The 12,259-nt window shown below is 39.7% G+C and overlaps 1 protein-coding gene and 1 non-coding gene across 12 annotated transcripts in view; both read right to left on the minus strand.

Annotated features, from left to right (window-relative positions):
- The window catches only part of KMT2A (lysine methyltransferase 2A), a 69,062-nt gene that overhangs the window by 42,851 nt on the left and 13,952 nt on the right, over positions 1-12,259 (minus strand). For all 11 annotated transcript variants that reach the window (XM_073239699.1, XM_073239700.1, XM_073239701.1 and 8 more), the window contains one exon: positions 2,550-2,619. In XM_073239699.1, the coding sequence (XP_073095800.1) occupies positions 2,550-2,619 (70 nt within the window). The remainder of the gene's footprint in view (positions 1-2,549; positions 2,620-12,259) is intronic.
- Positions 12,038-12,226, minus strand: LOC118967389 (U2 spliceosomal RNA). The gene has a single exon (XR_005054376.2). It is a non-coding gene; the product is annotated as a U2 spliceosomal RNA (small nuclear RNA).

The following is a 12,259-nucleotide window of genomic DNA, read 5'->3' on the forward strand; positions in this document are numbered from 1 at the left end:
TGTACAGAAATTAAACAATGAAGAGCATATATTTAGCTTTGTAGTTCAGGTCTTAACTAGCTGAATATAATTTAGCACAAGTCATTTGTACTGAACTCTACTTGGGTCTCATGAGGCAATAAAACATCTTAATCGTGCTCAGTCCAAAAACCCTGCCTGGAGGAAATCAAGTAACATTCTACCTAAAAGAACATTCAGCTGCCTTTCTGACAGAAAAACTGAGGTAGTAATAAGAGGTTTTCAACCGAGCAATTACTATACAAAACTGGTCTTCCTACAACTTTAGGTGAGCGAGAAGGTTTTTTTCTCAATTCAAAAAATGTGTTAAAAAAAAAAAATCTGTACTACTTTTTCTGTATCCTAGCCACCAAGATTAACATTTGGGAACATGATTATAGCAAGTCATCCCATCTATTCAATTCATAATTTTGGCTTTAATACATTTGAACAAGGTACTCTAAAATCAATGATGCACCAACTTCAATAGGAAAAGGCTCCTGGGCAGCTCCACTTCCTGTATTTTCAATCTGTTTTGCCAAAGTAATCGAAGAAAGTTTGACCAAATAAAAAAAATATTCATTCGTGAGACATCAGAATAATAAGATCACTGAACTCAGTGGCATGTGAACTAATCGGTGAAGTGACACAATGATGTGTCCATTAATCTATTCCCCTACCTGCAAGTTCTTGACTAGTCAGTCCCAAGTTACAAAAAAGATTTAACCTTAACTGATGTCAAGAGCAAACCAACAAATTATTACATCAGATTTCTTCTAATCTAAATGAAAGGAATTTGCCAATTTATAAATCAACTCAATTTGCTACTTAGCAAGAGACTTATGAAAACAAGTCTGTTTCTAAAATTCTTTGTATCAACCTGTATTTTGTAATGTTTTAAGAGTTGGCTAGCCTCTTGAACCTTCTCTTCCTGCAAGCCTTTTCAATGTTTTACATGACTCAACATTCTTTTGAGAATAAAACCTCCCCTAACAGGCACCAAAAGAGATTTATGCCATTATGATGAACATTTCAGACTTGGAACCAACTTTCTCACAGAACAGAAATCAACAATGGTCTTACTGTTGAGCTTTCTAAATATAAATGCTTTCCTCACCAATTAACTTGAGACTTCCCTTAATAGATTAAGGGTTCACAAATCCATTCTGAATATATACTAATTACAACAAAAGTAATAGACTAGGACATAGCAGAGAAATTGTTTCATTTCTTAAATAATGAAGCATATCCAGATGGTTTAACAGAAAGAAAAAACAAACAAACAAGACAACATCCACGGTAGACTGACAGCCAAGAAAAAAAACTTGAGGAAACCAACAAGAAAGTTGTGAGTTAACAAAATAAACTCCTACCCAGAAATATACATCACAAGATTCCTTATCATCATAGTAGATGAACCTGGCCACTCATAGGGGTTTTATTAATTCTGATAACCTCTGCTATCCAACTTTTAAAAGAAGCTTTTAATGGACAAGTAGAAAAAGCAGACCAGAAAAAGAGTCCGGCTCTTGCTGCTAACTTCCATAATCCACAACACATTGAAAGAACTTGCAAATCAGTTTCACATAATTGTCATGTATTTTTCTGGGCCTCATTTTGTCATCTATAAATGAAGAGGTTACACCATATGATCCTTCAAATCACTTTCCAATATGAAATTTTAAGATTTCATCACATCTTAAGGAGAACATAGCTACTTTCTAAATGGCTCAGATACTCGGTTACCACTGGCTAACTCCTCACAACTAGAATGGCAATACTACATCACAAACTAAGTCAGTGTCAGAGAGCAAGAACTGCCAACATCACATTTAACTAGATTGTCTAACTCACAGAAAATCAAAGAAAATCAGACAAGAAGTCAGAATGGCAGCATAGCTGGGGATTGTTTTTTTCACCAGAAGACCTACAGCCCTCTGCTACACAGACCAGAATTCAGAAAGCCATTAAACATTACTTCCCCAGAAGATCATCTCTCAGGAAACTGCTGTTAACTAGAATTTGAAGACATGTTCCATTCTAAATGGAAACATCACCACATCGTTTTTATCTTCTTTATTTTAATATAGCCTTTCTAGGATCAGATAAAATAGTTTCATATGGTGCCAAAATTTAATTTTAGTTCTTTGACAATAGTAGACCAAATTTCACCTGTAAACAACAGTCAAATTGTTCCCACAGTCATATATACTACCATATAATTCAAAATGGAGCAATGTGAGGATGCTCCTTGCAGGTTAACTTCACTTTGTCTATCAGGTTTTCCAATCAATCATTCCATGGAAATCTACCCACCATGCCTCAAGGGGTTCCCATAGAGAAGCGACATAAAGAATAAACCAAAAGTGGCCTGACAGAGGAAGAGTCTATCTAGTTCACAAGCCATTTCCTATTTAGTATGAGGGAAAGTGAAGGATGCACGAAAAAATCCCAACATTTAAGACCATCCTTTTCATGCAAAGAAGGCAAGGGGAAGCCACAGTCTCTTAACAAACAAAACTTAAAGGCACCATGCGCTTAATTGGCCATACCTGAAGGAGACCTTGTGGGGCTTCGTACTCTGACTTCTTCATCTGAGCCAAAACCTAAGAACTGCTCATCCTACAACAGAGGAAAATTATTGTAAAATCAGAAACAAAAACATGAATATGAACAGATCCCAAAGAAAATGCCCAGAGGAGACACAAATGAATTTGGAAAATTAGCTTCTATATATATTCATCATCATCAATCATACGGTTATTATAAAATAACTAAGACTGAAATAAATGGGCCCAGCCATACAGCGTCATTACAGACAAACAGGAGCTGTGTAGTGATTGAACAATGCATTGAAATGTCATCTTTGGTGCATAGTACACGGGATAGTCCTAAATCTCAAACTATAGATACAGCCCAAAATAGATTAAAAAAAGAATTCAAGTCAGTCAGTCAGTATAATGGCAGAAGTATACAGCCCCAATAAAACAAACTAATCTTTTCAACAAGTAGTTAAGTCTACAGACACATAAAGAATAACATAAATAGTATCATCATCTCTTGTCTACTAGAAGTTAACAGAGACTGAAATTGCCATAATTGTCAGTTCCTTAACTCAGGAATTGACATTTAGATGTGATTTCTGTACATTTGAGATCCAAAGATTCTCAACATGCATTTTATGGCATCATTTAAAAATGCCCTGTGATAAGAGACTTAATGGTGGGCAGCAGCATTTGTGAAAGTGATCACGAACTGACCACATACAGGGTGAAATGCACTCAAGAACAACTTAAGTAGGGAACCAGTTTATTTTTAGTTACAGGTGGAAAAGGCAAAAGGCAAAAACCTCTCCTTACCTAGAACTTTTCACCTGCCCTTAATAATACTAAGGACTTAACCTATCTTGGACAAGTTCCCAAGAAAAACAGTCTATTTAAACAAACTGATTAACTAGAAATTCACTGATTCAGAGACTGAGTTCTTTCCAAAGACACAGAGATAGAGTTTCAGATTCCAGAAGTAAGAGCCACATAAAACAACACCAAAATAAGGAAAGACAGATTTTCTTGAACCTCCAAATTATAATAAGCCCCAAACTAAGTTTCAACAATGAAAGACCCCAATTTTCTTCTCAAGAGCAAAGACCGCATGTATGTGGAAAACATCTGTGGATTTTCTGAAGAGCTGTTTCCCCAGTTAGTCTAAAGCAAGAGTCAGGTGCTATTCTGTTTAACCACTTATTAACCAGGAAGAGATGAAAAAATACACGCAACCTGATATACATGCAACTGGCAGGTTTGGCTCTTAAATTTCAATGCTTTTGAGGAGCAAAATGTTTCAGGCCAAGACTGCATATTCGGGAACTGAGAGACAATTCTTACTGAGATCTAAAAAGATTTTTGTCCTGAGATTGCTAAAATCATTAAAGTATTTAACTGTTTAAGAAAATAGTGAATTTATCCTCTCCAAAGAGATTTGTTTGAAAAGCACTAGAATTCTAAGAATCTATTAAACAAAAATTTAAGGAATACATATTATATAGTACTTTTTACACTGTGTCTGCTTTCAGCATTAAATAAAATTTAAAGTTAACTCTTATTGTGAACATCATTTGTGAATAAGAAGTCCATCTTAAAACAAACTAGGACAACTTCAGACATAGGGCTTGAACCCAAATAAATTTCTGGAATGATTTTTCAGTATTTACACTTGTAAGCTAGAAAAAAAGAAGGCGAAAAAGAAGTAGGTCACAAAAAAAGAAGCCCTAACTCACAAGACCCACTTAATCCAAATACTTATTACAATAATGGAAATTCCATATTGTTAATTTCTAAAATGTACTTTGAGGCAGAAGAAAAGACATTTAAAATAGTAATCCTAAAATGTACTTTGAGAAGAGAGCAGTCAAATGAAACAGGCCATGGCACATCGCCTCAAATGCTGTAAAAAATCGGTGTCAGAATGTTTGAGGAGGCCAGTCCAATCCTCTCATTTGTGGGCATGTGACTCTGCTGAGCAGAGGGAGGACTGACTTGATGTCTCAGTTCTGGCACTTACAGGCTATGATATTGGACAAGTCACTTACTATTTTTATATCTCAATTTCTGTATTTATTGGAGTGGTGTAAGTTATGTAAATTATGTCATTTATATAAAGTCACTCTCAGAAAACTATAAGGCAACATCTACACTGTAGTTCTTACTGTTGATGTGGTTTTAGAAACTGAAGCTCTGAGGGGCCGATGATGTGCCCCAGGTCATAGTTATTACAAAGAACTTCTTACCAAAATAGTTACTTACAATTCAAAACTCTAAATATATTTAAAGGAATCAAGTAACTCACCTACAGTACAAAATTTGCTGTCCTTTTGCCTACTATTAAAGTAACATGATGCCCATTTTCAGATCCTTAAGTCTCTGATATAATTCATTTTTTTTTCCTGCATTACCTTCATTGAACAACCTGCTAATCTAGGTATTTCACAAAGACACCTGGGGATTTCCCGACACCTACCAGGAGACTACATTGCTAAATGCATGAATTTTATGCTCCAAGTGCTACACTGAGAGTTCTAGCAGATGACCAACAATTAAAAGCAACCAAGAGTAAGGTAATAAATGATTATTATTAATCTTTAAAAGAAATACGAGATCTACATTACCTGCAACCTTAGTGAGTTGCTTTTCTGCATTTCATAACTTTGGCAAAATGTAAACTATACAATCCTAATTGCAATGTCTCCAAAACAGAGTAGTACTGAGCTGTCAAGCCATGATTAACTAACTCTGCCAATGTTTAAAGTTTGCAAGTACTTCCCAAAATGACAGAAAGCATTAGCATTTTCCTTATAGTCTGGTGATTGGAATTTAAAAAAAAAAAGTTCTCAAAAAGACTCTACTTCTTCCACCCAAGAACTTTCTTTTCACTTGAGATATAGGTTGACTTGAAGCATACTTAAAATAAGTACCCCTTGTTTAAATAATCCAGACATTTTAGCCAAAAACAAAAGCCATCATTGTTATGTTAAAGAGTGCTTGTCTTCTAACTCTCAACTTCAATTCCAGGTAAGAGCCTTAAAATAATCTAAGGAAAGCCAAGTACGGAAAGCAATGAGAAAGAACTGCTCCACCAGGGTGCTGCGACTGGGAGCCCTTCCTGCCTGTCTGGCACCCATCACCCCCTTCAACACGTGGGATTCCTGAAGATGTAATAAACAAGGTAACAGCGCGTGGGCTTCCCAAGGATTCCACTTGCCTAGAAATCAAGACCAAGGCAAAACATCTGCAAAAAAAGACAACAAAAGGAGCTGCAATTAAATCCATGTTTGACCCTGTGACATCATAAGCCTAGACAGCCTTGGAGAGAGAGGGTACGGGAGGCACCACGCAGCACAGGACCAAGTACTCCTGGGCACGGGGCCCAAACAGCCATTTCACTACACATACTTGCGTCAGTATGGCTGAGGAGCACAGCATTCCCAGGCAGAGGACAGGCAAGAGCCACCAAACCTACTCCTTCTGGACAGTGATGTCCTTGGAGACTAGATCGCCAAGACTTGAACATGTTCTTACCTCCAAAGCTGGAAAAATATCCTTGCTGAGCTGAGCAGGGTACAATACCATTAAGTCATATTTACCTTCTAGTGAGTAAGAATGCAATAAAGGCTATCTAACGTCACTTTGCAAGTGAAATCCAATTATAAAAATTATAAATGTATAGAATTTCTTTCATTACCCTCATTCCTAACTGTAAGGTAGCCAGTTGAGAATTCAGAAGCATACCTTTGCTAGTAAATTCGACTGTTACTCATAAGTATCTTAACATTTGAGGGTTTTGATTTTATTGGCAAAATTTAAATTCTTTAGTGGCTGGTCATATTTGTAAGCAATGAGGCAATAGGAGTATTTTTTCCACAAGAGAACCTAAATGAACCCAAAGTAAGTATTACTGTATATGTAATAACGTTTACATATAAAATATAATGATGAAGACATTTTAGAAAAATACATTCAATTCTGTGTTTCAAGGAATCAGGTACTACTGACTTTTCAAACAAAGCACTATTACTTTTACTCGTTCATTCATTCCAAAGCTATTTATATGCTATCTTTTCCAGACGCAGAGATTCCCATTCCCAAAGAGCATCTAAGGCAGTCAGGCAGGTGCACAATTTCAGCCTTCCTTTCAAAAACCAGAGGTGCATTAAAATGTCAGTGAAGGATAAATGCTATGTCATTCATAATCTGGAATAAAAAAATGTGCTTAAATCTTACAACAGTTCATTCTTCCTCTTATATTAGTATGTGGTTCATGGAGAAATATACTCAACAAATTTGAAAATTCTCTCAAAGCAATGCGTATCCCCATCCTTCAGTGTTGTAATGAGGCACCACTCCAGCATGAGAAATCAGAGAGGGTTTGGGTAATCAAGACCTAAATCATCTGCAGTGATTAGAGGCGACACAGTTCTTACTAATACCAGTGATGTGATAAACCTCCAACTGGTAGACCTCAAAGCCTTTTCCTCCCTGCCACCAACTAAAATACATAGATTTTAGTTCCTCCCTTAAATCTTCCCAATGTACATACAGCAAAAATCACCCACCTGGAGTTCTGCACCTCCCAGGCTAAGGAGAAGGTTCCAAAGGTATTTGAAAACTCTTCTATTAAGCAAGCTCGGTCCCTCTTGGCCCCAGGTGAAGGCGGCCTAGGATGACTCTGCCCCCTTCCTCTCTAGCAAAAGCCTCAGCACTCCGGAGGACTCAATTAAGCAGCAGGTATCTCAAACAGACCCTTTAGCAACTGGATCTGAGCATTCTTCTCTCCCCAAAACGTAGTCTTAATAGTTTAAAAAAATCAAATTTCTTCAACTACTACAAAGGTTAACGATGAATCAATTGAGAAGAACCTCTATAACCCCAGACAGTAAGTATCAAGATCACCCTGATACTCTGTTTGAAATTATTTGTTTTGGAGGCTCAAGTGTTTGGTATCATCATACATGGTTTTACATCTTAAGAAAAAGTAAAAAAATTACTAAAGATGAAGAACCACGGAGGTGGCTTATTATGCATCTCAGCAGCTCCAGCTAAAAACGAGTAACACTTCTCCTTTGGGAATTTATTCCAGGGAGCTATCACTTCTGCTGGCACACTTCCCTGTGTGTCTGCTGTTACACGCTCTAAAATACCAAGGTCTTGATGTTGCATTTTAAAGACATGCACACATAATCACTAGTATTTAATTAGCATAAGGTATAAAAAAATGTGTTTATATGTTTGTCTCCTTTTCTAATGTGTTCACTCTTTGAGGATAGAGACCGTTTACTCATTCCTTTCTGTATTCCTAGTGTCTGGCACAAATTTGACACTTAGTAAATGTTTGTAAAATGAAAATAAAGGATAAAGTTTAAAAAACATTAAGTACCTACTGTGGTAATAGTGCTGTAGGAGAAAATACTGGTGGACTCTAAAGAATTAGTATGATTCTTGTAAGAATACGTAGGGAGAATGTCCTCAGGCTGGTAGGACTAAACCAACTCATTCATCACTCACTCACTTACTCATTAAAATATATGTGAGCCCATTTCTGGGTTAAGGGATGAAGACAGAGATAAAAGACAGCTTCTGCCTTCAAGGATCTGCTAGTCTGTCAAGAGCAGATGATCAAATTAATGGAATACAGTGTTGCCTGTTATGCTAGAGGAATACACATACCAGAGAAGTAACAAGCACAGCGGAAAAGCAACTAGCCCGGTCTCGGAGAAAGGGTCAAAAAGCCATGGCGGAAAGGACAAAAACTTCATCTAACTTTTGAAGTGTGAGAAATCAGGGTGGGAGGTACTGCAAGCAGAGAGAATACCATCAAAGGCACAGGGGTACAAAAGAGCATGGGAAGGAGCGGAGTCACCAACAGGTGAGGATGGCTGAGGTCCTAGCTGAGGCAGCAAAGGCGCACAGATACTAAGGGAGGAAAAAAAAAAAAAAGGCAGAGGCAGCTCCTGAAAGGTGTTAACTGCCTTCCTGAGCAACAAGTTGATCTTCCTGAGCTCCAGGTTAATTTTTGAGGAAGTGTGGGCCTCATCCTAAAGGTTACAGCTCATCAGTGATACTGCAGGCAGGAGAGAAGCACGACCAGATTCCTATTTTCAGATCACTATGTCAGTAGTGGGGAAGTAGAGTCTGCCTGTAAAATCACAGGCAGGAAGAACAGTTATGACAGCAGTGGCACTGGGGACTTAAGGGAAAGGGCACATTCTGTAGACAGGCAGAATGGACAAGGCTTTGATATATAAAGGGTTAATGGGAAGACTCAATAAAGACTTGCAGGTGTTTGGCTTCAGCTGCTTAGGTCTATGGTGATATTTACCAAGACTGGGAATATAAGGAAGGAGAGAGGTTTATAGAAGGGGGAAGGAGACCACTTCAGACATTTGAATTTGAGGCGTCTATCCAAATTGTAAGACAGCGTAATGACCTGGAGAAAACACATATGACCCAATGAACAGACACAGGAATGCTTAAACTGTACTCACACATGCAATCACCCAGGGAGAGAATACTGAGAGAAAGGAGGTCAGTCAGAGGTCCTTGAGGAATACCTACCCACCCTTAGTCAAGTCCAGGGAAAAGGGCCCCCGAGAAAGGAGATGGAGCTGAAATGGCCGAGGAGGAAGATTGTGCACGGTAAGTACAGGAGTTACAGGAAGCCTGCATATCGTGGGATGGCAAGCGGGGTAAGGACTGAAACTTGTACAGCAGGAATGTCAACACTGGGAGGTTATCAACTATGACCTTACCACGGTCAATTTCAATGCAGTGTCGGAGGCCGGAGGAGCCAAACCGAGAGGGGCAGAGGTGTAATGAGAAAGTGACAGAAAGAACTGAGTAGAGGGTGCTCATCTGAGGAAACTGTTACACGGGAAAGGCAAGATAGGGCCCGTGGTAGGGAAAGAACAGCCTGGGAGGATTATTTTTCCAACTGAGTATGTTTCTATGCCAAAGGGGAACACAAAGCAGAGAAGAGACTGAAAATCCTCAAAAGCAAAGTGATAGTAAATGGAAAAGGGCCTGAGAGGGAATTCTCTTCCAGTAATTAGGAAAGGGGCTAAGCATGGACTTAGGTGCAGAAAAGTCTGTGTGCAGGAGCAAGCCTAGACATTTCTCTTTCATCACGGGCAAAATTTTGTTTCTATGGGCACCTATCGGGTGAGAAACACAGCTATCTTCAGATTCTCAATAAGGCTCACAACCTACAAAACGTTTTTAAGAACTCAGCTCTGAAGGAAATAAATCATGGACAATGGCTGGTTAATAAATGGGAGGAGGGAAAAATAGGAAGAAGTGGAAAATCAGATGCAAAGATTAGTAAAAGCTATGGAAAAGGGTAGCCAGAGCGGGGCCAGGATAAGAGACACATGGAATACCAGGCGGAATCTTGCTGATTCTAGAGTGGGGTGGTCAATAAGCAGCAGGGAGCTGCTGTTGGTTCCCAAACGCGGAAAAGGATGTTTGAAGTTTATTCTGGAAATAGCACGCAAGTGTGCGCGCACATACACACACTCACAGACCCGAGTAGGAAAGAGGCCAGATGGTAGTCTACAGCCATAGTTCAAATGTGACTGCCACTCAGCCACCCAGCAGTTTTTTACTGAGCACCACCAGGCACCGTTTTAGACTCTAAAGATACGTAAGTGAAGAACTGACAAAACTCCCTCCCCATGAGGCTACAACCTAGCAGGGACAGAAAATAACGGACACTATAAAGACACTAGGGCAGAAAGACTGATGGGGGCTAGCTCTGGGGGTCATCACCAGAGTGGTCAGGAAGGGCTTCTTTGAGGTGACAGTTTACCAAGATGGGCAAACTATGGGCCACAGGCCGAATCAGCCTGCCACCTGTTTTTATTCAGTCCATGAACTAAGAATGGCTTCTAACATTTTTAAAGGGTTGAAAAAAAAACAAAAGGAAAATATTTCATGCACATGAAAATTATATGAAATTCAAGTTTCAGTGTATATAAATAAAGTTTTATTGGAACACAGCCACACTCATTCACTCATGTATTGTCTATTTTGTACGGCAACAGAGCCGAGTCATTCCAACAGAGACCATCTGGCCCTTTGCAGAAAAAACTTGCTGAACCCTGGTTTAGACCTAACAGATGAGAAATAGACAGACACATAAATATCTAGCTGGAACAGTACTCTAGCTGAACAGTTAGTGCAAAGGCCCAATGACAGCAACCGGCATGGCATGTATGACAGACGGAAAGGCCAGCGTGGCTCTGTAGCAGAATGAAAATGAGAGGAGATGGTGCCAGAGACCTGACCAGAGGCCAGATCACGTACGGCTTTGTTGGCCAGAGCAAGGAATTTGGGTTTATTCTTGCAGTGGTGGGGAAGGGGGCAAAGGGAGAGGCCCCGAGGATTTAGAGAGGGAATAATAAGATGTGATGGATTTACACTCGGAATACATGGTTTCTGTACAAAAAATGAACCTTAGTGATGTAAGAATGCAAGATGTCAGAGTAGTTCAGCCAAAAGGTTCTAATGGATAAATCTGAGGTTTTGGTGGTAGAATTGATGAGAGGAAGTTGGATTTAAGGTTTTGGAGGTAGTGCAGACAGAATATGCTGATGGGTTAGCTGAGATACGAATAAAAAAGAGGAACAAGGATAACTCTTGAATTTTAATCCTGAGCAATTGGGTAAATGGCAGTCATTCCAAAGCAAAGCAAGGAGAAAATCAAGACTTTCTGGACATGCTACACCTAAGACACCTATCATATACCCAAGCGCTTCAGTGCACACCTGCCTCCTTGCCTGGGAACGGCAGTGGCTACCTCAGAGGGTGGCCAAGATCAGGTGAGACAATGCATGCGAAGTACTCAAAATACTGCCTGGCCCATAGGAAACATTCAACAAATGCTCACCACTCCTGCTATTATTACAGACATTTGGTTATAGTCCAAGGATTATACTTCTGGGACTCCAAGAAGTAGTCAAGGTCAGAGACAAAGTTTTAGAAGCCCTCGGTCCGCGGATGGGGCCTGGCTGAGGTCACCGAGGGAGAGTGAAGGCAGAGAAGGCGTCCGGAGCAGACTGCTAGGTGGCTCCGCGATCAGAGAGTTGAGTGGAAGAAGAAGGCCAAACAGAATACTGAAAATTAAAAAGAAGTGAGTTCAAGGAAGCAGATGAGTATAGCGTGACAGAACCCAGGTCATCTGTTTCAAGAAGGGGTGCTCAGCTGGTTCAAATGCTGCCCCAAAGGTTTAACAGCATGAAGATGGAGAAACCTTTCAGCCTGGCGAGAGGGGGCCTTGAGGCCTTGGGTGTGAGCTGTCAGCAGAGTCCTAGGGACGAAAAAGACCAGTGGCAGTGGGTTGCGGGGGGCATGAGAGGTGATAAGAGTGGAGGCACAACTACATAAAGCACGTCCCAGGAGTTTTACTGTGAAAAGGAGCCAAGAATTGGGTAGTAGCTGGAGGACATGGGGGCAAGGGCTTTTTTTTTTTTTTTTTTTAATCTTCCCGTGGGAGCAGGTGCACCACCGTTCCCGGAAGTACTGCAATACCAATGCGTGGAGTGGACGGAGCAAGCTCCTATTCCATCTCCTTGCTCCAAAAATCCATTTAATATATTGTCCTCGGATAGAGGACGTATCAGATATTAAACTGATAAGAACAGATACTACACTTGATCTTAGCCAAAAGGCCGAGAAGCGATGCAAGGGCTTTTTAAAAGGATTATATTCAGACA

This window comes from Manis javanica, chromosome 6 (assembly GCF_040802235.1).
Source record: "Manis javanica isolate MJ-LG chromosome 6, MJ_LKY, whole genome shotgun sequence".
Lineage (NCBI taxonomy): Eukaryota > Metazoa > Chordata > Mammalia > Pholidota > Manidae > Manis > Manis javanica.